This window comes from Neopelma chrysocephalum, unplaced genomic scaffold, assembly GCF_003984885.1.
Source record: "Neopelma chrysocephalum unplaced genomic scaffold, ASM398488v2 Primary Assembly neopelma1_22, whole genome shotgun sequence".
Taxonomy (NCBI): Eukaryota; Metazoa; Chordata; class Aves; order Passeriformes; family Pipridae; genus Neopelma; species Neopelma chrysocephalum.
The window spans coordinates 16623433-16651173 of record NW_020897689.1 but is presented as its reverse complement, the minus strand read 5'-3'; the positions used below and the strand labels follow the sequence as shown (position 1 = coordinate 16651173).

Sequence of the window (27741 nt, the reverse complement as noted above, 5' to 3'; positions counted from 1 at the left end):
GTTTGCCTGTTAGTCATTCCCGTCTGAAACTGCTGAACAAACAATGGGAATTTAATCATCTGGAAGCAGATTCTGTGAGCAAGACATAGTACTGTTTTTAGTGTACTTTCTCAGGTGCTAAAAATATCTTGGTCAATTTTCTTCTGTTGTTCAAAGAAGTGTGGTAAACTGCCGAATTTGACATGAAAACTTCCAAGACACATTTCTGCTGCAGCCAGACTAATTTGGCTGTCAATGTTCCATGATTAATTTAGACATTAGGAATAAGTTCTTTGCAGAAAGAGTGATATGACATTGGAATGGTCTGTCCAGGAAGGTGTTTGAGTCACTGTCCCTGGAGGCGTTTAAGAAAAGACTGGATGTGCACTTGGTGCCATGGTCTAATTGACAAGGTGGTGTTGAGTATTGGCTTAAACTCGATGATCTCAGAGGTCTTTTCTAACCTAGTTGATTCTGTGATTCTGTGGTGATAGAAATAAGGACACATTCTTATACAACTTTTCAAGCCTAGTTGCTAGGATCTCATACTTTCCTCCCACTATAATAAGGATAATGATCTCCTTGCTAAAAACACAATCACAGGAAAAATGTTATTATAAACCTTCTTTCTGCAAATTAAGAACATTGATTTTTCATTACAATGCAGAGCACTGCACATAATGTGCAGAATAATAACTCTATTGAAACATAGATATGCATATGCAAATGCTAAATCGTGAACCAGAACACAGGTTATTTTGAATGAAAATAATTCATTAGAGTCCAGTTCTTTCCCATTTTACTTGCTCTTAACTTGATAAATACGTTGGCTTTTCAATTTTTACCTTAAAACTTCTTTTTTTTGGCTGCTTAAATGTCAGAACTTAATTTAGAAAAGTCTATGCATGTTAAAAAAAAGAAAGAAAGAGGGACAGAACAGGAGGTTATGTTCACTCAATCAGTTGTGTGAGAATCATTCATTTCCCCGGGTAAATCAAGCAGCCTGAGGTCAACTATTCATTCCTTGTGTAGACACAATCAGAAAGTGCTAGATTTGTCCAGAAAGGGTTATCTTGAATATTTCAATAACAATGATGACTGCATTAGAGGGGTTGGTTCTAAAGTACCGCATTCCACAGTCTGAATTTCACAGCTCTGTTCCAAGCACCAGCACCACTGGAAGTATCTGAACACCATTGACTGTTCAGCATTGGTTTGGTACTGCAAGATGAATGTAGGAGCACTGCATTTATCAATCTGATATCAAAAATACTTGGCATACACGACTGTATTAACAATAAAATAAGTGACAGTTCTGCAGAAAGCTGAATTTCTACAGCACTTCCACAGGATCTGAACTGCCAGCTACAAGAAAAAAAACCCTCATGATTTATACTGGTGTGCATAAAGTATCTTCTGTCTGATAGAAGCAAATCAGATTGTGTTTCTGAGAAAATTTGCCATGGAATGAAGGCACCCACCTTATTCATTATTTTGTATAAAGAACAAAGTTAACAAGATAATGTCTGGTGACCAGATCTGCTTCCATTGAAGATAATGAGAGCATTGCTCCAAACTTCAGCAACAGCAGAAATAGGAATAATAATATATAATATCAGGACAACAAAAGACTACAGACTGAAAGTTAGGCTCAATTTTACCAAAAGCTTTCCTTTAGCAACCTAGTAACTTATGTAGCTGTGCCTTGACATCTCCATCATCACAGGAAAACAGAGACAAAAACTGAATTCATAGGACTGTATCAAAGAAAATGTACAGTGTCAATAAAATGGGAAATTTTTAGTCAAATGCCATTAAAGCATTTAGTCATGTTTAATTTCCTTTTTATCAACCCAGTTAGTTCATGTACTACTTCACTAGTTTCTAATTCATCAAACGTTTATTTCAGTCTGCTCACAAATTATCCAGGAAAACAAGTTACAGCACTATTTTTAAGTATGTCTGCTTGTCCCCTTTACTGAAAATGGAACGAGAGTGTTTCTTCCATGTAATGAATGTAGCATGGTTTTTCATCAGTTTTATAACAAGTGAAACATTTGAAGTTTTCTGGCCTCTTGTATACACTCTGAAAGTGCATATTGTATTATTCAGACTCAATAAAGAAATCATCACTTTGGAAAAGCACACATAGAAAATATTACACACAGGTGATTAAACATGTGCTAACAATTCTTCTTAAATCCCAATATTTTTAAATGCCAAAATTCTTTACCATACACAGACACAATAAAATCACTTTGGTGTGTGGGTAGATCATGCTTAAATTGGATTTCCACAGCACAGATAAAGGTTACAGACATATTAGCTGAGAACAATATTGATTATAGCTCTGGTATTGTTCAGCAGAAACCTGAACACTCTTCACTGTAAAAGAGTGTGACAAATCAAGTTGTCAAACTACATACTTTAGAATCAATAACTGTTGGGGCAGAAGTTTCTGGCATAACTCAGTTTTATGACTAAATGTTGCTTAGTATAAAGTTATGCATTGTAAAGAGAAGAGCCAGAATTTTCTTATCCAGAATCAGCTGGTACAATGCTATCTCTTCTCTCAGCAGAAGTGTGTTTTAGTACTGGCTCAAGTGCAGCAAACACGGTGCCAAAACCTTACCATCAGCCCATCAGCCAGGCCCTTTTCACTTGAGCTTATTTTTATGAGTTTCTTATTTGTCAATAATAAACTTTCTTTAGTTCAAACTAGTACGATTTCTGAAATATTCCAGAAATGTCTGTCTGGATGAGTTGAATTCAAACTGCAGTGGTAATCTGCGTCAGTCCTAGGTCGTTGGACTCCTCCCTCTCTTGAGGACAGTAAGATGACATTTCCATGACTAGTCATACGGGTTTGTTTGTCCCACATGCTTCCCTCATATAAGCTGGGTCCTGCACAGTGTTTCTAACTCTGCTGGTGCTCTGCCTGTCCATCTTCATCTTAAGGGGGAAGCAGAAGTCCTTGAAACATCTCTTGAAGTTTTCATCCAAAAATGCGTAAAGGATTGGATTGAGGCTGCTATTGGTGTAACCCAAAGCAATACAGAAGTAATAGCTGGATATAGCAGCAGTACTGTGGGACACATCCCCTAATGCTTCAACCAGTACGAAAATGTGAATAGGAGTCCAACAGATAATAAAAACTGCCACAACCACAAGAACCAACCTGGTGATGCGACGCAGGTTTCGATCTTTTTCTCGAGACCCCGAGAGTAGTCGTACACTTTTAAGACGCAGAATCATCAGAGTATAGCAAACAATTATAATGAGAACTGGAATAACAAATGCAAAGACAAAAACACAGATTTTCACGAAGAGGTCCCACCACACGTAATCTTTGTCTGGAAATTGCAAGGAGCATTCTGTGCTAGCAGTATCTGGGATGAAGAAAGCAAGAAGAAAATTACATTATTATTAGATATTCTAAACAGTGTAATTGTCATAGCATAAGCTAGGAAGTTATTATCATGTAATGTGATATTAATAAATGGAGTTATCATTAAATCACTCTAAAGAAAGCTTTCAGTTACCATTGAAACTGGTTTTATGCAGCTGTCTCTAGAAATTACTGAAAGAGTTTGGGGCTTTTTAAAATTCATAACATTGTATAAAATTTGTTTCCCATGGGAGGACCTAAAAAAGCAGATCACAAAAACAAAAATTTGTAAAGATGTTTTCATTTGAATCTCACTGAGATTTAAAGCCAGAATGAGTACCATGTTCAGTGGAGTAGAAATCTCACCATTATTATCAAACTATATATGTTTTTTTCTGTGAGTGGAGACAGATTTTTGATATCGTGAACGGTGGAAGCTGAAGGAGGTTTTGATTGTAGGAAGATTTTGCCAATATATGATAATTGTGTAATAATCTTTTCCCATGTGCCTTCTTCAGTGCAAATAGAATACATATGTTTGCATTCAGAAAAACTTATTTCCTGGTAACAGCTTCTTTTCTGCCAAATAGGAGCAAATAAAATATGTGTGCACATAAAGTCAAAAGGAAGCTACTCTTTTATACAGATCATGTCATTGAAAATGCAACCTGTGCAGAGACTTGTCTTCAGTAGAGTTTAACCGCTGATAGTAGTTGTAAATTTACCCCTTCTCCTGCCTTTTCATTTATCTTATTACTTTGTTTTCCTTATGTTTTATATGCTGGAAGGCTCCAATGAGATCAGCAAGTGAAACCTCACATATTGCATTGCTTAGATGCGTCCTGTCAGGTGAAATATTTCTGTAACATAAAATCAAGTGACAGCCTGTGACTTAAGTACTTAAGATTTCATACTGACCTTTTCAACTCTGAAAGCCCAATATTTCAAATACATTGATATATAAGGAAAAATACTGCATTCTAGACGGTATTTTAGTGTAAATATATATTTTAATGTGTTTAGTAAGCTACCATTTAAGATTAATCTTAATCTCAACATAGGAAATATATGTATTGGATATATAGTTGATTGTGTCACTTTCAGGCATCCATACTCCTCTGTACTGAAACAGAGCTTCATACCCTTACTGACAATACTAAAAGTACCTCTAATTTTATACCTTCTTTTTTTTTTTTGTAGCTGAACAATTTATCAGAAAGAAAGGCTCCATTAAGGACAGGGAAGGAAAATTTACACATATGTAAAATTTATTCTGCAGGAAAAATGGATCTGAAAGGATATACCTGGGAGCAATTCTGTACTGTGATACAAAATGGACTGACTGAGCATGGTGAGGGAACTTTAATCACTTCTCATTTGGTGTTCAGTTGTTGCTTAAATCTGAACCCAAAAGAGGCCCTGAAGCATATAAACACAACTGTTTTGGCCAACGTAACATAAAGATTCAGTCCTAAGCTCTAGCTGTCAGACAAAGGAAAGATCCCTTCAGCATTTATCAGAGCAATTGATGAACACACCAGACAAGGTAATTGACACTGAATGCTAAAGAGGGACCTTAGATCAGACAAGCAGGGATGAACAGTAGTGGTTGACAAGCATTTGCCAATATTTCCAACCTCATTTAGCCCAACTGAGGTCTGTGTTACCACACTCTGTTTCTTAAGTTAAAAAAAGGGCTGCCTGCCATGTGGCATGGAAAAGGCATTTAATCATTGCAGGCCTCAGAGCACCTCCTTGATCTAAATGTGATGCTGACAGTGAATGACAGGATTATTCTATTAGTTAGGTGTGCTCCAACAAAACACCTATCTGAGTCAGTGTCCCATGGCCTTCGAGATCTCGTGTGTAGCAAGACGATCATTCTTCCCAAATATGCCTGGAAGTTAATGTTTCCTGAGCTAGACACTGTTTTATAGAGCCTGTCAAAACTTTACTAGGAAGAAGAATTACATTACTGCAGACCAGGACACTTGATCCCTCAAAGGACTGAAAGAAGAGCTTCTGGAGGACTCTCCTGTCACTTACATACCAGAAGAGCAACAACAAGAACAAAATCTATATATCTTCAGCCAAATCTATCAGCCCTCGAGCAGCTGTTACTGAAATGCCTTTTTGCTTTGATCTATGTCAAACAGCTTAACATTATTGTCTCTGCCAGATAAAATAATGTCCTTACACAAACTTTACCATTTGGCTTGATAGGAGTGAAACTTTTCTAAATAGCAAAGGTTGTTAATTCGGGAAATTATTAATAATTTTTCAAAAGATTATTTACATCTCAAACAAGCCAAATAAATATGCATACCTTGTATTTTATCAAGTCATCCATTAACAGGATGATCCCAACCAAAGGACATCATTAGGAGTCTCCAGCCTTTTGCAAACACTGAAGTACTACTGCACTGCGGTCATGCCGGTGGGAATGAAGTATATGTGTGTGAAAATGCTTCTACCTTTTCCTTCTCAAGGAGGATTTCAAAATCAAATTAACCCCATAGCAAGTGAACTTTGTAATGAGTCATTAGCCATAGGGGCTAAATCCACAGTCCTTCATGGATTATAAATTTCAAGCAAAGTCTACACATGGTCTGCATACATATCTCATTGACTCCATGTTCTTGTAGCTGCTTCCCTGCCATGGTCTGAATTTCCAGTTCCTCTACTGATTCTTATTCTCAGCTTTTCCACATTCCCCATCCTTCCTTAAACAAGAATTTGAGATATTGTCATATATAATTTAGTTTGATTTTCTCCCTCCAGCTACTGACTTTTCCTTTCTTCACCATGCCTTCAAATTCTGTGAAATGGCTGGTGATAATAAGCTCCCAAAAATTCTTGTTTCTGCTCTTAGAAATTAATCAGAACTGCTCTCACACCTACAAAAAAAGCACCTTAAGCCCACATTTCAGGTTTCAACTTAACTGATTTTAGATTTGTCAACTGTAAATAAATTCCTGATTATTTTCCCCTGCTGTCTACTAGTAGTTCTTGATGGTCTCATTCTAGAACAGACATTTTGTTCTTTAGTTGGCCAGGGCATCTGAGCTTAAATTATTTATATGTCATAGTGTAAAGTTCCACAATATATTTCAAAATGTCAGGAAATTATACATACTTTTTGAAGAAGGAATCAGCCAGGTTTAATCAGTATTTGAACCTGTATTTTTTGTCAGCTGAGAAATAAAAAGACTGAATTCCGAATGCTCACACTCACCTTCTCTGACTTTGGTACCTCCAAGAACTATTGCAGATATACCAACAGATGAGGACAAGAGCCAGATACAGATGTTGATTATCTTTGCTTTGAGAGGTGTACGGAAGTCCAGAGCCTTCACAGGGTGACACACGGCAATGTATCGATCAACACTCATCATGGTCAGTGTGAATATGCTGGTAAACATGTTATAATAGTCAATAGAGATTACTATTTTACACAGCACATCACCAAAGGGCCAAGAGTTCATCAGGTACTCGGTGCTCTGGAAAGGCATAGTTGTGGTAACTAGAGCGTCTGCCATAGCCAGGTTGAAAATGTAGATGTTGGTTGCTGTCTTCATTTTTGTGTACCTGCCAAAAAAATAGGCTTTATTATTTTAAAATATGATTATGCTCATTCAGATATGTATCAGTTAGGCTTTGCTAGAGTTGTTTTTCTTTAATGTCTTGTCTCATCTATGACAGAAGTGCACACAAATGCAAGACCTTTGGAATAATAGTGAACAAATTTTACTCAGTCTCTCAGCACCTGCATTAGCAGTTAGAGCTATTCACCACAGACAAAACCAGGTACATGAACGTATTTAATCTAATTGGCCAAATCCTGGTTTCAACTCTATTTTTTCAAATCCTTCTACAAGAAAATATCATTGTTACACTTGCAAGTGACCAAAATGTTCTGTGTTTCCTTTTCTTACAGCTAACTATCAGTGATTGCGAGCTTTCTGAGTTTGCTTTGTGGAAGGAACAGTTATCCCACTCTCCAGTAAGGATCCGTGTTAATTGTGATGTCTGTTGGGCCAGATTGTTTCTTATAGGATAGTTTCTCTTCCTTGAATTTACTACAATGCCAGCTGATACAAGTTTTAGTCATTCCCCTACCTTGTTCCTTCCTTGCCAATTTTTCTCCTTTCTTATCATCAGCTTTTCCCAGTCCACTCTTTTATGACTGCTAATGTAAAAAATGACTATTTAAGTATGATACCACAATGGGGAAAAAATTGTCATAGTAATATTTTTTTTCTGCATCCTTTCATTTCATCACAATGAAGCACTTGTTTTGTCCAGGTGGTAGAGAACCTCACCCTACACAGAAGAATAACATCTATTTTTTGAAGTGGCACCTTGCTTTGTTCTGCCTCTATGACTGTTTTGGGGGTCAGCCAGTGGAGGACTGCTTCCAGCTCTGAGATGGACACAAAAGATGAAGGAGAGACCTAATAGGAATATACTTAACACTTCTTTCTGAAATGCTTCCCCCCAACTAGTTGTGTTTGCTCATTGCTGTTAATTTATCATTGGATTCAATGACAGATTTTCTTCCTTAAAACTGTTTCAGTCCCATATTTTGAGTGTGTGCCCAAACTAGAATGTGCACATGTAACACACACAGAAACACATATAGCTATATTTTGCTATATGTAATTTATAATTTACAGTGGAAATAAAAGATATGATCCCTATGAACACATAAGGCAATGTATCTATTTGCCTTTAAAACTTTGATGTATAAAATAAAAAATAATTTAAAAAAAAAAGGTTGAGCAGTGCTGTCAAAATATGCCTGATATGTAAATTAAGTATTAATTAAAATATGGGCAGAAATGTCATTTTATGATCAATGTGAAATATTAAAAATACCGGTTTTTTTCCTAAAATACTCTAATTAAGACTTATTGAGAAAATAATACCAAATGCTGGCTTGAAGCACAGAAAAGAAAATTGCAAGGGAAAAGAGAGTAAATCCTTCTCACCCACATACCAACCCATCAGTCAGGGCTGGGCTTCTGCCCCCTCACTAGATCAATCTCCTCAACAGGCCTTCCAGGAAGGGAGGCAATCTGTCCTGTAAGTTGAATTATAGCCCTTAAGGCACTGTTCAAACACAAGCATGAGAGAATATGGCTAGAAAACAAATATAAGACATATTAACAGACTATGAACTTTCTTACTGGTTAAAAAAAAACAAAGAAGAAATATCATCTCCAAGTGTATCTTGGCAGTAAGACTGAACAAAAGTTCACTAAACACTCAAATTGCAAATCTCTGCTAAAATGGACTAATTTCCATTAAATGTCTGAAAGGTAGTAGTAGAAAGATGATTTTACTTCTATGGACATCCCTGTTTGATGTTTGGCACTGTTGTCTTGTTCATATTGTCAAAAAAAAAAGCTATGGGAAGTTGGAATGGTTGCATAAAAAACAACAAAAAAATAAGTGAAGAGAAAGTGGAGAAAATTCTTTCTGTGAGTAACTTAAAGAACTCAGGACATTTAGTTTATCAAAAAGAGCACCAAGAGGTGACTTGATTACAGTGTCTGAAGACCTCACAGGGAGAAGATAGCAGATAATGAAGAGTTTTTCAGACTACGAGGAAAAGCATAGCAAAGACAAATACGTAAAACTCTAAAACAGACAAACTCAGCTTAGAAACAAGGACAGATTTTTCCTAACAGCTAAGTTGACTACTATTGGGAAAAAATTACACAAGAAAGGGGCAATTTTTCCATGTTTTGTTGTCTTCAAATCAAGATGTGTTGCTTTGCAAAGGATCTGCGTCAGTCAAATACAAATTACTAGACTCAACACAGGGATATTTAAATAAAATGCAATGATCTTTGATAAGCAGAGGTGACATAACTAATCGTTCTTCTGAATCATTAATTCTATAGATCTTCAAAAACTTTCCTTAGGGTTTGGATAGGGAAAGTTTCCTTTTTTCCTCTAAGAAAAACAAAAGCTAGGGAAAATATCTAAGAAGATTTTATTAGCCTTGAAAAATCAAATATCTGAAGGTCTTTATATCTGTCATTTCCCATTCCTTGCAACCTTAATTCTTTTTTGTGCGTGATACTACAACCATGTATAAAATATTTTCCCCAGTGCCCCTTTTTCTTCTTCCTAGCCTTCCAGTGGAACAGGAAAGAACTGCTGCAACACAGGACTAGTTTTTTACACATCTTCAAAATTCAAATTTTTGAAGCTGCAACATAAAACATGTTGTCTTTATCTGCCTTGCTTATGTTTTACATGTAAATTGAGCAAATTTGATTTTTTTGGACTATGCAACACATGCACAAAAAAGAAAATTAATTTTATCCACTACTATTGATCAACAGGAAGGATGTCTTATCATTCACAGGCACAGAGAAATACAGAGTCATCCCAGCATCAGCATTTAGACAACTTCCAATGTAACCAAATCAAAGCTGTATATGGGAATGAAAATTTAATGAGGAAAAGAAAAACCCACAGTATGCTATTTCTCCCATACAGCTTTGTGAAAGATTTGACTCATTTCAGAGGTGCATATGCATATAAAAATCCTTGCTTTGATAACCTTACCTGGTGTGCATCTAATCCTTCCCCACAGCTCACCAGCCTAGCAATTTCATGACTGGATGGCCTTGCCCTAATCCACCCCAATTCACATCCCCCAGATGCCTCCTTGCCCCACTCATTCTGCACCAGAATAGGCACCTGACCACTTCTCTGACAGACTTTGAACAAGAAGGCAGAAGACCAATAAATTCTTCTCCAACAAATATTACATTTAGGCAATCAGTTCTCCCAGCACTGCAGAAGCATCATGCATACCTAACTCAGGGATGAAGGCTGGTTAACCCCAGCAATTCTAAGTACAAGCACGTTTTACTGATGCAACCTCAAAACCCATTGATCTCACACTGGTAATATAAAGAGCTTGATTACTTTCACCTGAAAACATTGGCCTCCGTATAAATGAGATACTGGCCTTTAAAGTCATAAGCTAGTATAGATTAAATCATAAATTCATTTAGAAGTTCATAAAATTCAGAAATGCCTTTGAGAACCTGGACTCAATCATCTAAATGCCCTTCAGTGTTTTTAATTAAACACCTAAAAATCATTTAATGCCTACATGCCTCTGAAGATATGTGCTTGCAAGCTTAATCAAAAGTCCAGTTAAAGTAAAGGAGTGACTGCTGTTGCTGCCAGACACTTTAAAGCGGACCCTGATAGAGCCCACGAGGCAAAGGATTTAAATGCTTTTCTACAACTCATTCCATTGCACCAAGATATAGGAGGAAATATTTCAGGTGATTTGGGGTTTTCCCACCATACCCTCCATTCACCCAAATCTGCACTTGAACAAGGTCAAAACAGTTATTATGTAAGGAAATCTTGTCCACCTTCACCAAATTAAAATTATATCAATACCTGCTTTCATTTAAGTTAAAAATACTGCTATCTGCTTTAATTAGTTTAGCAGGACAAATAGGGGAAACCTGGACATAACTACAGCATAGATGACAATTAATGACATTTTCTTAGTGTCTTTGAGAGGTAAGTTTCAAACACTATTATAATATTTGTATTGCTGTATAAACTGTTCTTGTGAAATCCCATGTCTAGAAAGTGGTTTGTTAAATACTGAGATTTCATAACAGAATGATAACTTCTTTAGTACTACATCGGAAGGGAAAGTCCCTCTTTTAAGTCAGACACTAGAATCTAATTTCAAGAGGCAGCAAAACCTCTGATCACTTAAGCTGGTGGATCTCAAGACTGTTTGTTAAGCTATAAACAGGCATCATGTCTCTGTAAACTTCAAGCAATTGGAAGATATATCAAAAGAAAATAGTCAGGATGAAACATAACACTTTCTTTTGGATGGGGTTTTTTTGATGGATATACGATGAAAGCTTTTAAGAAGCAAGTTTAAAATTATGACTACTTACATGTCAAAAGTAATATTCTCAAAAATAAAATTCTCAAAACTGCTAAAATTTAGGCTAAGTTTACTTTCCAAAAATGGAAAGTTCTTTGAGACTGCCTTTAGACTGACCCCTAGAAAATTTCCCCCTTTTCTCAGTTGTCTCATCATTACTGTTCTTTTCCTTCTGGATTGGAATTTAATTTGCTCATGTTTTTTGAGGCAGTAAATAAGAAGAATTCACACCTCCAGCGTAAGCTGAGATTGTGGTAACAGAAGAGAGAAGAATGCCATTGAGGAGTTGGTGTACTTTCAGAAAAAAATCTGCTAATAGAGCCCCTTAAAGTTATTATCTCAAGCAAAGGAGGGAAGTGGGATTCTAAAGTACACTGTAACATTAGAAAATCTAATAAAAGTTGAGAAGGAGGCCCTGGACAACCTTTTTTACTGTAACTGTTGTAGGATGAAATGTTCCCTGCAGTATGAAAAGAGGGATGGGGAAGGAAGCAAAACTAACAAATATACTACAACATTCTCCAGTAACAGAGTGAAAATACAAAAGCATAAAATACAATGAGTTATAGCAAACACCTATTTTTGGCAGATATTTGGGTCAGTGAATGAAAATGAAAGCTAAAGCACATCTAAAAACAAATTGCAAAAACATCTATCAGCAGAATGCAGGTTCTGTTCTACTAGGTTGCTCTGAATGAATTACATGGAGATCAAGCAGCTGAAAAGCCTAGTCAGGAAAACTCTAAATCTCAGGACTATAATCACAGTACTCTCAATATAATACTGCATCAGGACAGGAAGAAAAAAAAAAAAAACAACTCAGGAGGATCTACTCCAAATCCATACCATGCTGAATGGATGGCTCAGTTACCTCTTGGATTTTCATAATTCAATATAAAAGGCTTATGCCAGTATGAAATGAAGACTGAGGTAATTTAAAAAATATAAAAATTTATATCTTGCAGTTTCCATGTCCATATTAGGTTACATGTTAGTATCACATTTTGAATAACAGCCAGAATTTATCAGTACACAGGATCTTGAAAAACACTTTAAATAAAGGCAAATATTGTCACTGCACATATTTTGTTTGCCTGTCTTTAACATCAAAGTTGTTAGGGCTGAAAAAATTGTTCTTTACAAAATTGTATCCTAAAGTGGAATTCTCTTTATTAATAAGCATCTGAAAATACCTATTTTTAAGCAACCTAAAGAAAAAAAACATGGTCATGTCTTTTATTCTCCCCTCAGGGAGCATAATCTGCTTGAATGTCAAAAGGTATCATTAATCCTTAGAATATACCACTACCATTAATCCTCTGAACTAGCCATAAACTGAGGCTGAACAAGATCTTGCAGATTTAGGTTAGATGGGGAATCTTTTTTCTTGAGCTGAAGAACCAGCTTCTGAATTAGAGAAGTTCAAGTCTCTATATATCTGGGTCAAAGTCAAGAAAAAGTCACACTACTTAAAAAAAATTAACTATTTTTCCTCCTTCTATAATAAAAACTTTTAATATTTTTATGTGAGTTTAAGAGCCTATTTTTGAAGAAATATTCATATGTTAGAAACAATAATACTGTGAAATTTTTACTTCCATGATCTTGGTAGGAGAGATCAGAGGTCAAGGTGCTGTGATTTAAACTGTGGCTTAAAATTAATAATGGGAATGTAGAATTTCAAAAAAAATAGTACTTTAGCTAAAACCATTGTGTCTAATATTATTATTAAAGAGCCTAGACAATTAGCCTACACTATGTAACTGATTTTTTGATCTCTCTTGGTAATTAGAGATGAATAGTGACCTTTTCAAGCAACTGACTTTCTCCTGAAAAACTTTATACTGCTGCTGATGTTTTCCATTGATCAATCATGGGGAGTTCCCAGGGTGCTACACAGAGCATCGTAATCCTTCTTACTTCCCACAGGTGTATTGCTCTAGTGAGTACTGAATCAATGTTTCTGAAGCATCCCCCTTTCCCATTGTTCTTATCTCTCAGAAGAATTTTTTTACTTTTTTTTTTTTTTTAATGAGGGACATGATCTCTGTTGGCAAAGTGCTTCCCATGGGTTTATGGGAAAGGAAAGTGAGTAGGACAGAGATCACCTGGCAAAGAGGATAAATCTCATGCTCAAGGCAACAGGGATAGCAGCTCCAGGAAAAGATTTCTCAGGGTCTTACTTTCCTTGTTATTCTTTGAAGAGACCCTGATCCCCATAGGTAGCTATATATGCAGAAGTTGGTTGGAAGAAGCTACATGTTAAAAATGTTTGCTTCCCCTAGATGTTTCTGCAGGACAGAAATAAGGAAAGAACTCAGAAACCTCTCACTCAGGGGTCTTGGGATATGGGACTCATTCTTGTTCCCAAAACAAGGCACCTAGTTTCCATTTTGCCATGGGGATTAATAACAACTGACACTGCTGGGAGTGTTTTACAGGACAACTATGCACTTGGATACACAGAGACCTAAATCTCTGGTCAACACTCCTGTAAAAAAGTTGAACGGGAGACAAGGGACTTTGCTTTATAACAAGTATAGAATCATGTAGTAAGACAACAAATGCACATATTGGTAGTGAGCCAGCTAAAGGTAAAGTCATCTGTCCCTCTTAGGAGGCAGCTGGGAGACTTTCTCTGGATTCTACCCATTTATCTGTTTTCCTCACCTGCCTCAGGGAAGCACACAGCACAAACCAACTGAACACACACATTCCCAAACAAGATGATTCAAGTGAAATTCAGAAAACCTTAGGACACAGTCAACTGAACAACATAGCTGGTATCTTCCATGGTGGAAATCTTCTTCTTCCATGCACTTTAACAAACCAGTCATTCTGAAAGGCATGTCTAACAGGAAGTCCTGATGCAGTCCATCATCCAGTGGCAAGGTAAAAATATTTTTATGAGTGTGAATACTAAATGAACATTGTATAGATTGTCTGAACTAATCCTACCAAGCAGCTTCTCATCTGTTACTACTCAAGGAGGCTTTTACCAGTTACCCTACAGTAACCACAGTGGCTAGACTACTAACAGTCTAGTGGAAAGTGGATTTAGCTGTGTAGTCTGTCAGGAATTATAAAACCCTCTGTTTTCCATGTGCAACATAGCTAAGTTGGGAAACCTAGATATTCACGCAATGCACTGCTGAATGGCACTGACTTTTGGAGCAGAGATGAGCAACTGTGTATTACACATGTGGACTGACATAAGAAATGGAAAAAAACAAAAAAGCTTCTGCTCACTTTCTTATCAGGTATTTGCAGAAATTCATACACTGAAGAAAATTGTGTTCTCATACTCTCTGCAGAGACCACAGAGTTTTCATTGCAAATAATGTCTCAAAACTGAAAACAGCAAACTGTCTAGAATTAATTTTCACTTCTGTGGGGATTAGAAGATGAATCTGATGAGGACTGAACTCTCTGGCTTCAGGAGAAATGAATATTTCAAAGATAATACACAGGCTAGCATACCAACTTACCAATAGAACCGTGGAAATGCTGTGCAATTTTAAATATTCTTTATTTATATCGTTTTTACATTTTGTAGAATGCCAACACAGTCAGACATTCCTCTTCCCGTATCCTTGTTCCATCTGTACACATCCCTTCCCCATAACTAATGCAGCTTTTGCATTCATGTTTGTCTGTAGACAAAATGACATTCCTACTGCCTTTTCCTCATGCCTCTCTAACTTCACAAAAGAAAATAACAATAAATATAGCCCAAAGTCTTCCTTGAGGAGAAAAGCACAGATTCCACACTTTGCAAGAATTATCTGATATTTGCAGATGGGAGGATCAAAATGGAGACATGAAGTAAACTTCCTGGAAGTAGAGTTATCTAAGTTTTTCTGGATGCTTTTTCTTTAGAAAGGAATATGTAACTGGAATCAAAACTCTTCTTAGGAATCCATCTGTTTCAGAGAATTTAACTTAAGGGACAAACTAATCACAGTTTGAACAGACAGTGACAGTAGGCAGGACAGGAAGATTATGCTCCCTTCTTCTTAAGGCATCCCAGGCAATCCAAATCACACAGTTAAGAATTTCCTGTCATAACACCCTTTCAGCAATTTTAAAATCCTCTTAGAAAAAAACTAAATGAAGGGTGTTCATTCTTCCCTCATTTTGTCCTCTTCAGCAGAAGGGTTTAGCCAGTCTACCCTTCCCAAAAGCATCTCCCCAATATCCACCCTCCCCATGCTCCATTCAAGACCGTGATCTTCCCACCACTCTCCTGTCTGAAAACAGGCAAGCTGTCTCCAGCTTTCTGCATTGGCAGCAGCCAAACTAGAAAATTCTTGTAAGTTTTCACTCCCTGCCAGTTCAAAAAGGCTCTCTGTAATTCATCTTGCTTCTAGACACTGATTCCAGTTATGCCTTTCTCTGAAATAAATGATTACCTGGCTGTTAGCCCAGCGGAAATGTCTGGATGGATACCAAATTACTTTTCAGAAGCCAAACAGATTACTCACTATAAGCTATAGCCTCTCTTTAATACTGTCTGTAGTAAATATTCCTTTAAAGCCTTTCCTCTGCTCTCCCTGCTTATTTTCAGTATCAGCTATTCTTATCACAGCATCAGCATGAGATGAGTTTCTTGTCAGCCTATAAATTCCAGATCTCACTTAGTCACTGCCTATCAGGGTTTTAAAAGTATTAGAAAAATTTACATTTTGTTTAAGTCATCTGTGCTTGTCAGACTATCAATATTCTGTTATAAAATTGTCCTCTTTCATGTTTCCTGTTGCCTTGGTCTTTGTGCCATCTGTAAAAGCTTTTGGTAATGATCAGTCTTCAGAGTTGTGATGGAAATTATGTCAAGTTTGGACAAACACTGCAGAACTTATCAAAATTATCTGCATTCAGTGAGGCAAGGCTAGATGCTCTTTGAAGTCCTGTGATGAATTGCTATCAATCCCATTTGATGCGTCTCTACTGGTAAGGTGTCAGATGTCTAATTAGGGAAAAAACAGGTTAAAAGTCATAAACTTCATGAAGTACAGTACAGCTCAGCCTCTGCCTTTAGCAGCCAAACCCTTGATTTCACAAAAGAATGAAATCATCCAAACTGCCAGCAATAGGGAACAAGTAATTCAGTTATATTGACTCTTCTGGAGCTTCATTTTTCATTTCAGAACAATATTCTTTCCAAATATAATTTCATCAAATTAAAACAATAATTTAAAGAAAATTAACAAGTAATCTTTTGGTGTTATCAAAATTTATTATTAATTTAAATCAATGTATTGAATCTATTTCATTTTTGTGTATTTAAAAAAAAATATTTTCATGCTTGTTTGGAATGAATGATGGAGAAATTTAAAAAACTATTTGGAAAGGGGTCAATCTTATGCAGCATTTCTTAATACACTCTTCCTGTTGCATAAAATGCCATTCAGTTCAATGAATATGAGACCAAAAATGTGTAAGTGGTTAAATTTTGTCTTCAACATTAGACTAAGCAGAGGATTATACGCTTTCTCTTTTCCCTTAGGAATCAATCTACATTTCTGTGAAACAACCTCATCTTAAAACTTTTTTTGAATGTAGAAAATTATTCAGTTCACTGGAAGCTTGAAATATAGATTTAGAAGAAATACAGGATTGGCTATTTAGGATCTTGTTGATATCAGTTGGTCTCAGTAGATAACTTCAGGAATAATGAGGGTAAGACATATAGAAAAAGTGCATCTGGAGTGGGTAGGAGACAGCACCTCCCAGAGTTTTTATCAGAGTATGTTTATGGTTCTGATAAGTTTTAACTTTAGTCAGCAGATTTTTCTTCCCCTCCAGCTGTCACAAGAAACTACCATTTTGTTTAAAGCTAGCTCTGAATTTTAGAAAAATGAAGTTGTGAGGAAGGAGAAATGCAGGAAAAAGACGTTTGCTTCTGAGGACAAGTAATTTTATTTATCATCTTCAGCCAACTATTTGAGCACCAGAAATATCTTCGAAGACCTCAGAGACAAAGCTAATCTCAAAAGAAAACTTTTGGGGTTGAGATAGACTCTAGTTATGCCAAGAGCCACATAGCTATAAGACTTTACTTACGTGAGGTCAGATAACTTCACCTGGTACCTGGAAACCCATTCCATGGTTCCCCTTCTCCTCCACAGGAGACAACTGTTCTTCCCACACAGTATCTGCATTTCCCACCAGTGCAAGAGGCAATGTAATGACCTCTTTCTCTCTCACTGTCCCCCCCTGGAAAAGCAGCAGCAATAGGAGAACATTACACCCCACGTGCCATGGCTCGACATGAACAAGGCACTGTCCATCCACCCAGCTGGCAGCTGGCTGACAGCAGACCCCTGGGGATGATACACATGGCACACAGCTGGTCCAAAAACAGGGAGAGTTCCTGCGAACCACCCACCCACACTTCAGTGAGAGCAGGCTGCCATGAGCATGAACAGGCTGCCAGTCCACTGCATACTCAGCACAGAGCTTTTTCTGCACAGTAAAAGTAACCACTCTACGTGTGTCTGAGGAGTTCAGGGTGTTTACAACAGTCCCGATCTTGCTTCATTAGTGTTCTTAATGATCCGACTTTGGCTTTTAAATCTGACTGTTGCTGTATGCTTAAAGACAGTGATTACCAGATCTCCATTTTACATGTGAGGAAGCCAATTCACAGGGCCATGAAGTGACCTTGCAAAACAGGAAAAAGTGTTGCAGCCCGGTAGCAAAACCAAGAGAAGAATCCAGGTCTCCTGATAAATAGTTTAACAGGCCTGTCACCACACTAAAATAACATTCCCACTCAGACTTCAACACAAATCTCTCCTCACAGGAGCTGTGCCAAACTCTGCTACTTTTCAGAGTTCAGGAGTTTGTATATGTGGTTGAAACGTCATTCTCGTTATTTTTCCCTCTGGGAAAACTCTGAGAAGGTTTTTCCTCTCACCAGAAATACACCCACCACAGCTATAAAAGATTTTGGACAGCCACCATTCTATACACAAGCAGCTGAGTTGCTGACTCACTGGTCTCCATGAGCTTCTCTAGGAGCACTTGTGCAGAAGTAGTAAAACCAGTCCTGTAGTAGTAGCAAAGCAAGAAATTGGCCAAGGCCTGCCTATACCACAGGCTATGGCTGAATTTGAGCCTGTTCCTGAGGCATCTCAAGGCTCTAGAATCTCCTAAATCTACCACAGCATTGACATTGCAACAGTTTCACTGACAGTCTCAGAACACAAGAGGTCTTTTTTTTGTCACCCAAAAGGTGACTCAATGTCAGGCCTGAAGGGGTCAGGTAGTTGGACTAGATGGTCATTGTAGTAGATACAACTGAGCTATTTAATAATATTAGATTATGTTTAAAAGAGCAAAGGGAGAAGGAGCAGTGCCTGCCATGGCTGCCAGTCCAGGGCTTAGGAGGAGGAGGAGAGCAGATCTGGAATTCAGAGTTGAGAAATTTCAACAAGGGGCCTCACACAAACCCTATATTCAGCTGGAAGGTAAAGAAGAGACACAATCTGTCCCCATTCTCCTTTAGAGTTGTGGCACCTGGAGGAGAGGTAATGTGGGATGTCTTGGGGACACGATTTGCCCAGCCCTTACCATCTTCTCTCAAAAGCTTCCCATAGACCTTGATTTTCCTCACAAAAGGACATCACTGCTGGTTACATAGTTCATGGGTCATTAAAATCAATCCTAAGAGAAAATCATGAAGAGAATGGATGTGAGGGGAAAAGGGAGAAAGATGAGAGGTAAGGACAAAAATATACCTCTTGCACGAACATTTGAAATATTTCAAAATCATAAGGAATGTTTGAAAACTGTAAACCTGCACTCTAGCTAATGATTCTAGAATTGGTTAAAACATTTGCCACAGAGAAAACATAGGAAAGAAAGATACTGAAAAAAAAAATAAAAATAAGAAAATAAAACAAACAGGGGTTTTGTCATTATTTTTTTTTATTATGTAATCAAGACATGGACCAAGAGGAAATTGAAGGACAGGCTAATGGAGGAAATAGTAGGAAAGCAAGCCATAGCTATCTAGAACCTGACAAAAATAGTCTTAGGAGGGTAACAAAAGGAAAGAAAAAAGCAAATACATATACACCATTATAATACATACATGCTAACTTTAAGGGCTAAATTTGGATTTATTTCCACTGCCTGGGCCAGTTAATCAACTATCATTGCTAGTGACTGATAGCTTAGAAAATCTCTGCCTTTGCAGCAGTGTGACTGTCAAGATGAAGGCTCTCTACTTGCAGAAATACAGAAAAAAATTAAATTTCTACACTGAAGGAAGGGGAAAAGGGCATGTAGGGTTATACATGACCCATCACAAAGCTGGGGTCAACAAGTTTTTTCAAACTGACCACAGGCATCTTTCTTTATTGCATTATTAAAGGAAATTTTATTTTCATTAATCAGGAGTACTTACCTGGTTATAACTCATCTTTTGTAAAGTACCTTATCAACAACTTCACTGCTTCTAATAACTTCCCCTTATATCATCTGACAGTTATTTCAACATCCTGTGTGTTTGACCCTTCTTGTGCAGGCTTTACTAACAACATCCCTTCCAATACCTCCATTTTTTCCTTGAACAAGCTGATTTCATCTGAGCAATGAATACTACGAAGTTTGAGGGGGGGTTCAGAATTTTTGGTAGGATTCAAACAGACTGTGAAGCAAGACCCCAAAAAAGTTGCATGATTTCATTCCCCTTGGCTGATCATTATTACCCTGCTGATCTGCACTGTACAAACATGCCTATAAATTGCAAATGAAAGGGACAAAAAGAGAAAAGAAAGCATAGTGAAAGCTAAAATATACACCAATACAAAAGTGTAAGTGTTGGTGCATTTCACTAAGTGGTTTAATGTGAAAAACTCACTGACACAGACACAGAGCTTTCTCCTCTTTCCTGAAAAACAATGGGAAAGGTATTTTAGCACCTTCTCTGCTTTCTTCAATCCAACATCAATAACTGAATTAAAACACTGCTAAACAGAGAAAAAACATCCCTTGCTTTTCCTCCTATCTTTATAATTTCTTTTTTTTCCCACCCTGTTAAACAAACCACTGGGCACCAAGGCAGGAATGTATCAGTGTCCACACAATTGAACATATAAGCTGTCCCTTGGGGTCTCCTCACAGTGGAAAAAAAGCTGCCTTGTAGAAGTTTCTTTCTTCCACTCAAGCTTTTTTCCCTCGTATGCCAGCAGCCTGTCGTCCCTAGAGGGCAGCCGATGAACACAGCTCCGGGGCACACAGCGCCTTCCCTCAGGCTGCACGACTTATCACTTTTAACCAGCTTGTCTCTTCTGTCTCTAACTGCACATCCAGGCAAAGCACTTTGACTGAAAAAGTTTGGGTCATTTCTCTTGTTTTTTTCCAGCTCTTCATGGATGTTCACCCAGAGAGCTCCCATAAACCGCCCCTCCTCCACCCTGCCAAATTTAGGGACAGTCTTCTGCACCTCTTCTAACCAGTACCCAAAGCCCCTTACCTTATGATGACAAACATGACCAGGGAGTTTCCCACCAATCCGACAACGAAGACCACCGAGTAGACAGCAGTGATGATGATGGGAATGGCGGGGGAGATGCTGGTGTGGTTGTGCTGACCATCCCCAAGGGCCCCAGTGGCATTGCTGTCGTAGTCTGCCCAGCCGAGGAGCCAGCTGCTGCTGGTGCTGGGGGGTCGACAGGGCCCCGGGGAGCAGGTGGAGTCCAGCTCTTCACGGAAAATCTGTACAGGGGCATCCATAGGGGTACAGTCCCCACGGGCTAGGGGGAGACCAGGAGGAGTGTGCAGACAGCAGAAGGCAACTAAGCTGGAAAAGAGGGAAGAGAAAGAAAGAAACAGAAGTGCTATCACAGCCACCAAACATTAAGACCTCTGAGACTTGTATGTGCTAAGGGGAGCTCTGCTGTGATGGGAACTGTAATTTGCCGAGCAGAGATTTAAGCAAATCACATTCATATTGAATAATTGCAAGTTTTACATCTTGCCATGTAATGCTGCTCCTCCAAGTGCACAAGGAAAGTTTTCCTCCACTTTCAGAGATTTTACAGAGAAGCAAACCAGATGGGAACACTTCAGATCCACCCACACACTTTAACCCTGTCTTTCCCATCCACCATATTTATGTCGAAGTGTATCCTAACAAGGGCTCCTGAATACCTAAGCTCTGCTATAAAGGGGAAGGAGAGAGAGAAACCCACCATCTCTCTGCACATCTGCTTTAACATCCTGCCCTGAGTTATTTTTTCCTGATCCCATACCTGCTTTCAAAGAAGAGACACATTAATGACAAAAAATACCTCTTTCAGTCCAGGAAAAGGAGCGGAGTCCTCAAACAGATGTTCTTTGCAGGAAAAGAAAAGAATAAAGCAGCTGCCCTTGGCTCCTAAAAGTACCACCGCCCTTCTAGGACTTTTGAACCTGGATCACCTGTGCCCTCGGAGAGGCGTGCTGGCAGCAGAGCTTGTTGCCGGGCATGAGCTGAAACGTGTAGCAGCAGCAATTGCTGCTGTTCCAGCTCCTACCACTTCGCCTTTTCTCTCTCACGCTCCCTCTGCCTCCCTCCTGCTCTGCCGGGGCTCCAGTAGCACTCTGCACTGATGCACACGTTCTCCTCTGTCTCTGTCCCTGCAGCTCAGAAGCTCACATGACTTCTTTCTAAACAGTGAGAGGCAGACAAATTAAAATAAAAGCAAGAAATACCTTCTGCAATGAATAAATGCTTATTTTTAATACACTTTTCCAAGTTGCCTTTCCTCATTCCCCCTGCATTCCCAGGCCTCAAGCAATGATCGTTTCTGTCCTATTGAACCCCACAGGATTTCAGACGAGTAGATGCTGACTGAAACAGGAATATTCAGTTTAGATGCCTTGACTGATCCATCTGCTCTTTCATGCCCCAGCTCCGCAATTCTGCATCCAAAACATTTCTCACTGGCTGTCTGTGCCCCTGTTCCTTCACACCTGCAACTGGAAAAAAAGTCAGAAGCTGTCTACCACAGAAAAAAGGGGGACCGCAATTACTGTCCCTAATTTATTCAAGCTGTCCCACACCATGTGAGAAGCCAAGAATTCCCCGTAGCATTGCCAAAGCTCCATTCTCCTTAGGCTCCAACTGCAGCCAGAAATGGAGAGAAGACATGTGCAGAAATCACATCCCTCAGAGCTTATCCCTAATATACTCCCTCAAGCAGGAGTTGGTAAGGTACCAATATGTGTTCAAGATATCCCTTAATTTGCACACAGACCTTGAAATCCCCACCAGGAGTCTCTCTAAATGGCAAACTGGCAGAAGAAAGGCAAGACCTGGAGTTGTTCCTACTCCTTTGGAAAAGGCTGAGAACAGCCAGACTGGCTACATCTCAAAGCATACAGCAGGAAAACCAGTCTCTGAAGAGAACAGCAGACTGATGTGCTTCTATGGGTATTTGACGAAGACCAGACAGCTAGGAAAGGGGCTTTGGGTTTCCTTCATCCTTTCCCAGCGGTGAAACTTTACTTCATGCTCCTTTGTTGAGTGTCTATGATTAAGCTGAGTTTTCTATTCTAAAACAATTTTTTTCTAAACCTATAATTAAGATGAGAAAATATGTCATCTCAGAGTCAAAAGTCATGTAGAAGGTTTAAAAGGTACAGAATCCCCTCTGTTAGAGGAAGAGGCTTGTTCAAATGTGATGATGCTTTTGACTGTGGTCACTATTTTCTCCAGAACATCAGCAACTGCTCACTATCATCTGTACAGAGCTGTCTAAAAGCTTCACACTTAACGAAGATGGATAAAAACACAAAATAAGCATGTGATAAAAACAACCCTGAGCCAGGGACACAGACCTGAGATAGTAATAATTTTTTTGAACATGAAGAGAGATCCTAACAGAAAATGTACTCCAATCCTGTTTTTATCCTCTGCAATCCATTGGTTCCTGCCCATGTGTCAGAGACTGAAACAGTTAATGATTTACACATTCTAGGATTGCCAGGGGACTATTGCAGGCTGGGAAGAGGCAGCTGGACCCATCCCCACCACCAGTGCTACTGAAGGTGTCGAGTTCTGAAAAGGTGGGAAGAGCTGTGTTTACCATGCCTTTCACATGAACTCTGCACTGGCCTGTCAGAGACATTGGAGGTTCATGGCATGGCCCATCAAAGCCCATACCCCACTAACCCTGAAAGGGAAAAACCCTTTTACCGTGCCCCTCACAGGAACTCTGAGCAGGCCCAGGAGACTTGGAGGCTCGTGGCATGGCCCGTGACACTATCCATGGATATAATAACTCATAATTTCTTTGAGTGTGGGGGCTTCCCTCCCCCACCCCTAACAGATCAAGACCATCACTTCAACTAACAGACATGGAAGCTGCAACTACCAGGTTTCATCTCTGGACCCCATGGGCGGTGACTATATACATTTTTCCATTCTCATCTTTTCTTTCCCTTTCTTTCCCTTACCCTTATCCCGTCTTTCCCTTTCTCTCCCTTATGCATTTTCCCTAAAGGTCATCTTTATACCATATTGCTATAGATGATAGATACAGATGATAACAGCCAAAATGGCAATATACCTGTTTATCTTTGAAACAAAATTTTTCTAAAATAAAATCTACATGTATATGTTTTCAGACACCAATTATTCAGTGTCGTTTCATTCTAATCCACCCCAAGGGATTTATTAAGGTGGGTTACCCCCCCCCTTTCTGTTGTGGCTCACAACACCATGTACTGAAATGAACTACTACTGCTATATCCTCTCATACATAACTTTACTTGACAATTTTCAACTTCTTGTTAACATCTTCCCCAGACTTCTCCATATTCTGGAATTAAAATGTACAGAAGAGCTTTAAGATAGCAATATGTTAGCACTCATTAATAATTCAGCTCTTATGAGCAATCATTTTGTCATTCTGCAATTGCTACAGGTGGATCAGAAACTTTTAAATGGATAAGAAAAGCCTATTATCACTCTGCATAAATCAGTAGCACAGATGATGTAAAATAGCAAGATAAATAGCAGACTTAATTTTTTTACAAGCACCAGTGGTTGGAGAGTAAGCTGCTCATTCTCTAGCTAAATTCAGTGCTGAAACTGTCCACCAATCTTAAAGTTAGCACAAAAAAGATATGATCACAACTATAGTCACTGACCCTTAATGGAGTTTGCATCGCAACTACATGAGACTGGAATGAGGTGGAGTTTGGCGACAGCACTGCAAATTATAAGTGAGCCAGAGGCATCATGTAAGCTGCCTAATGCAACTGTGTGTGTGTTCCATGTTGGAGGCTCAGCTTTGGCTCTTGGTTACTGTAGGTCTTTGCAATACAGTAGAAAACAAGTACTTGGCCTAGGGAAATGTGTTTCTTCAGAAAGCGAAATCAAAATTGTATGCATCAGTAAAAAATAACCTTTTCCTTTCTTGTGATTGCTTTCTTGATGAAAACCTGAATATCTGGATTATCAGTGGGATACTGGAAACACCTGCAATGATATAAAAAGAAAAACTAAGGGCAGAGGGAGAACTGCTTTCCATCACCATTTTCTTCTCCTTCAACATGCAGCTGCTCAGTGCCTCTGTGCCCTTCCCAACAGTCCTGTGGAAAAGGGCAGGTGTCCCCTGAAGTCACAAGCAGAGAGAAAGGCAGTGTTTGCAGGTGACCTAATCCAGATTGTCCATACACTGATGCCAGAAGTTCCTGTTCCTTCTGACGGCTGACATCAAGCAGAAGGTCTTGTTATTTCAAAGGAAAGCAATTAAATATTTAGAGAAGAAAGACATCATAAAAACATAGTCTCACCACTCAGCTGCAATTTCCCCCCAGTACTGTTCTTACAAACATGTGGCTTTGCATGCCCCCCAATTTTTTGCTATGGCAGTTTAGACCCAGTGTTGACCTCATTGGACTTTGGGAAACACAACAGAAATCACTTGGATTATTTAAATTTAGAAAACAAAACTATATACCAAATTCTGTGTTTAGGGAAAATTGTTTAAGTTGTGAATTCCAGCCCTCAAAAGTAAAAAACAAACACATTCAGCTGTCTGATACCTGGGAACTACAGCACATGCTTTTACTCAAGGTTTTATTTTCCTCAGGCTCTGTACCTCAATCAAAAATCAGCTACACAATATTGTTACATTTAGGTGGAAGGGCAACCATAAACTTGGAATTTTGTATCTGTAAAGTGTTTTCTTTTACAATCCTAGTGAAATTCTTTGAATGAATAAGGAACATGGGGGAAGGGACATATGTGTTATTTAACAGTAGCAGATAGGAAGAGCTTCAGCATTGTCTTTTTTTTTCTTTTTTTTTTTTTTTTACCGAAAGCTAAAGAGCTGCCTGCATCAGCACACTGCTTCAAAACTTGAACAATCTGCTGGGACATTAGTTCAGCCCTGACTCAGGGATAAGAATGAACCACATTGAATCACTGGCACGACTCTGTGCAGCACCCGCTCATCGTGCTGCAACAGAGACTCAGCTCCATCACTTCATAACATGCGGGTTTTGAGTGAAAGCTGCTAAGGTGCTAACATTGTTTCCCAAAAGACCACAACACTTTATGGGTTTAAGTCAAATATGCAGCATAGGGCGGACCTCGAAGTTCATCCATGAACTGTAACAAGGAATACTTCAATACAAGATCATTTGCAGAGGTCACCTTCTATTCTAGAGGCTAGGAGGAAGATCAGATGAGTTAAGTGGAGCACATTATCAAGATGCTTTTTCAGCTCATAATTGGTTTTACTACCGATTGACCAAAGGCTACAATGATAGTGAACCTGAGTAAAGGTAGGAGATAATGGAAACACTTTCTGGTGGCTCCAGTTGCCAGGGAAACAAAGTTCTCCTGTCTCTCTGCATCTAGAAATGTTAGCTCTCTGTGTGAACACAGCTTTTGGGAAATGGTGTGTTTTATTCTCTTCAAAGACCAGCAAGGGAGAGGGAGGGGGAAAAGAGAGATGGGAAAGTATATGTAATACTACCTAAACAGCTTTGGTACACATAGTTTGGTCACAGTAGACTAAATATTCAGCATAAGACTTGTGCTTTTTTTTTTTTTTTACTTGTAAATGGCAGAAGTTACATTTAAAAAAATGTGCTACATTTAAAAAAAAATTACTGGTACAGAACTCCATTTTCGCTTTCAGAAACCAACCCAATAAAATGCTGAACATTGGGACAGCCTCTGTGGCCTGTCCCAAGACATGTCCACCTTCCACGGAAAAGTCCCTGAGAGGGTATGGAGAGACCAGTCACCCTCAAGCTGCCAAGTGCAGGGAGGGACTGGGCAAGTGTTGGAAAGTTTCTGACTTTAGGACTTTAAAAATGAGGGGTGTCATACAGAGAAGAGCCAACTGGCAGTGAGGAAGTCAGTGGCTGGGATTAACAAGTTCAGAAGATCCCAACAGGAAGCCATATGCTTCGGTCTGCTGTCACCCTGCCTCTCCCCAGCAGCACTTCCCTGGCAGTAGGCCATGGCACACATGCCAGTACCTTGGAGCAGAGGCAGAATTGTCAAAGCACATCGCCACTTTACCATTTTCCCAGCATTTCATTTCACCTCATCAAGGTCCTCAGCTGGAAGTTTTATAACTTCTCACTTTTCTGGAGCAGGCTAGAGCTGTGACTCCAGAGGAGATGCCTAGAGCAGCTGAATGTGAGCTAAAGACCAACTTTTAAGACTTCTCTTTAAAAGAGAAAAATGTAGTATTCCTCAGATATCTGTATAACAGATACAGGTATCTGGTCTACAGAGCAGTTCATCTGATACAGATTTTTTTTTACTGAAAAATCCAACTAAACTAATCACACAAACAAACAAACAAAAAAATCAACAACAAAACAAAACAATTAAGTCTCTCTAATTATTATTTACAATTACTTTTCCTCTGGGCATTATTGGTTAATCATCTTTCACAGCAAGTTGACTTCTCAGTATGTGGAAGAACAGTTCTGCTGGTAAGTGGTTGTACTCCAGGGAGGGAATTTGAATCTGCTAACACACCCAAGCATCCACTCAGCTTTGGTTCTGAGACAGGAGATTATATTGATGTCATTGATAAATTTTATGGGAATAAATAAAAACCACTTTAAGATTAGCCTGGTTGTTTGTTTTTAGGATGATTCCAGTGGATTGTGTGGGATAAGTACTGACTTTTCCCCAAAGAGCTCAAGCTGCTGCAGAGACTTCTCTTTACCTTTTTGACACAAAAAGAAAGATGATTCATTTCCAGTAGGGGTAAGAACTGTGTTGATTATATGCCAATGATACCTAAATCTTAGTCTTCTTTGCTTCAGACTTAGAATGTTTGTTGACTTATTCTAGTGCCTGGCAGAAGTAAGAGAAAAATGATGTAGCTGAAGCTAGAGAAATGAAAATTTTACACACCCCTAAACCTTGTCCCTCCCAGTTTCTCTACCTCCT

General features: G+C 38.7%; 1 protein-coding gene across 1 annotated transcript; it reads right to left on the bottom strand.

Annotated features, from left to right (window-relative positions):
• Positions 1 to 1857: 1857 nt before the first annotated feature.
• OPRK1 (opioid receptor kappa 1) lies at positions 1858 to 22000 on the bottom strand. Its single transcript, XM_027673929.1, has 4 exons — positions 21617 to 22000; positions 20800 to 21126; positions 6603 to 6955; positions 1858 to 3368 (listed from the first exon to the last, which is right to left on the bottom strand). The coding sequence occupies exons 2-4, from the start codon at positions 21057 to 21059 to the stop codon at positions 2836 to 2838; spliced, it is 1146 nt and encodes a 381-aa protein (XP_027529730.1). The 5' UTR covers positions 21060 to 21126; positions 21617 to 22000; the 3' UTR covers positions 1858 to 2835.
• Positions 22001 to 27741: the final 5741 nt, after the last annotated feature.

What these genes read in the sequence shown, in the direction of transcription:
- OPRK1 (XM_027673929.1), bottom strand. Translation starts at nt 21,059, where the DNA reads ATGGATGCCCCTGTACAGATTTTCCGTGAAGAGCTGGACTCCACCTGC. An exon ending in GTCATGTTTGTCATCATAAG is followed by an intron (nt 6,956 to 20,799) that starts GTAAGGGGCTTT and finishes TTTTTTTGGCAG; the next exon opens with GTACACAAAAATGAAGACAG. An exon ending in AGGTACCAAAGTCAGAGAAG is followed by an intron (nt 3,369 to 6,602) that starts GTGAGTGTGAGC and finishes TCTTCATCCCAG; the next exon opens with ATACTGCTAGCACAGAATGC.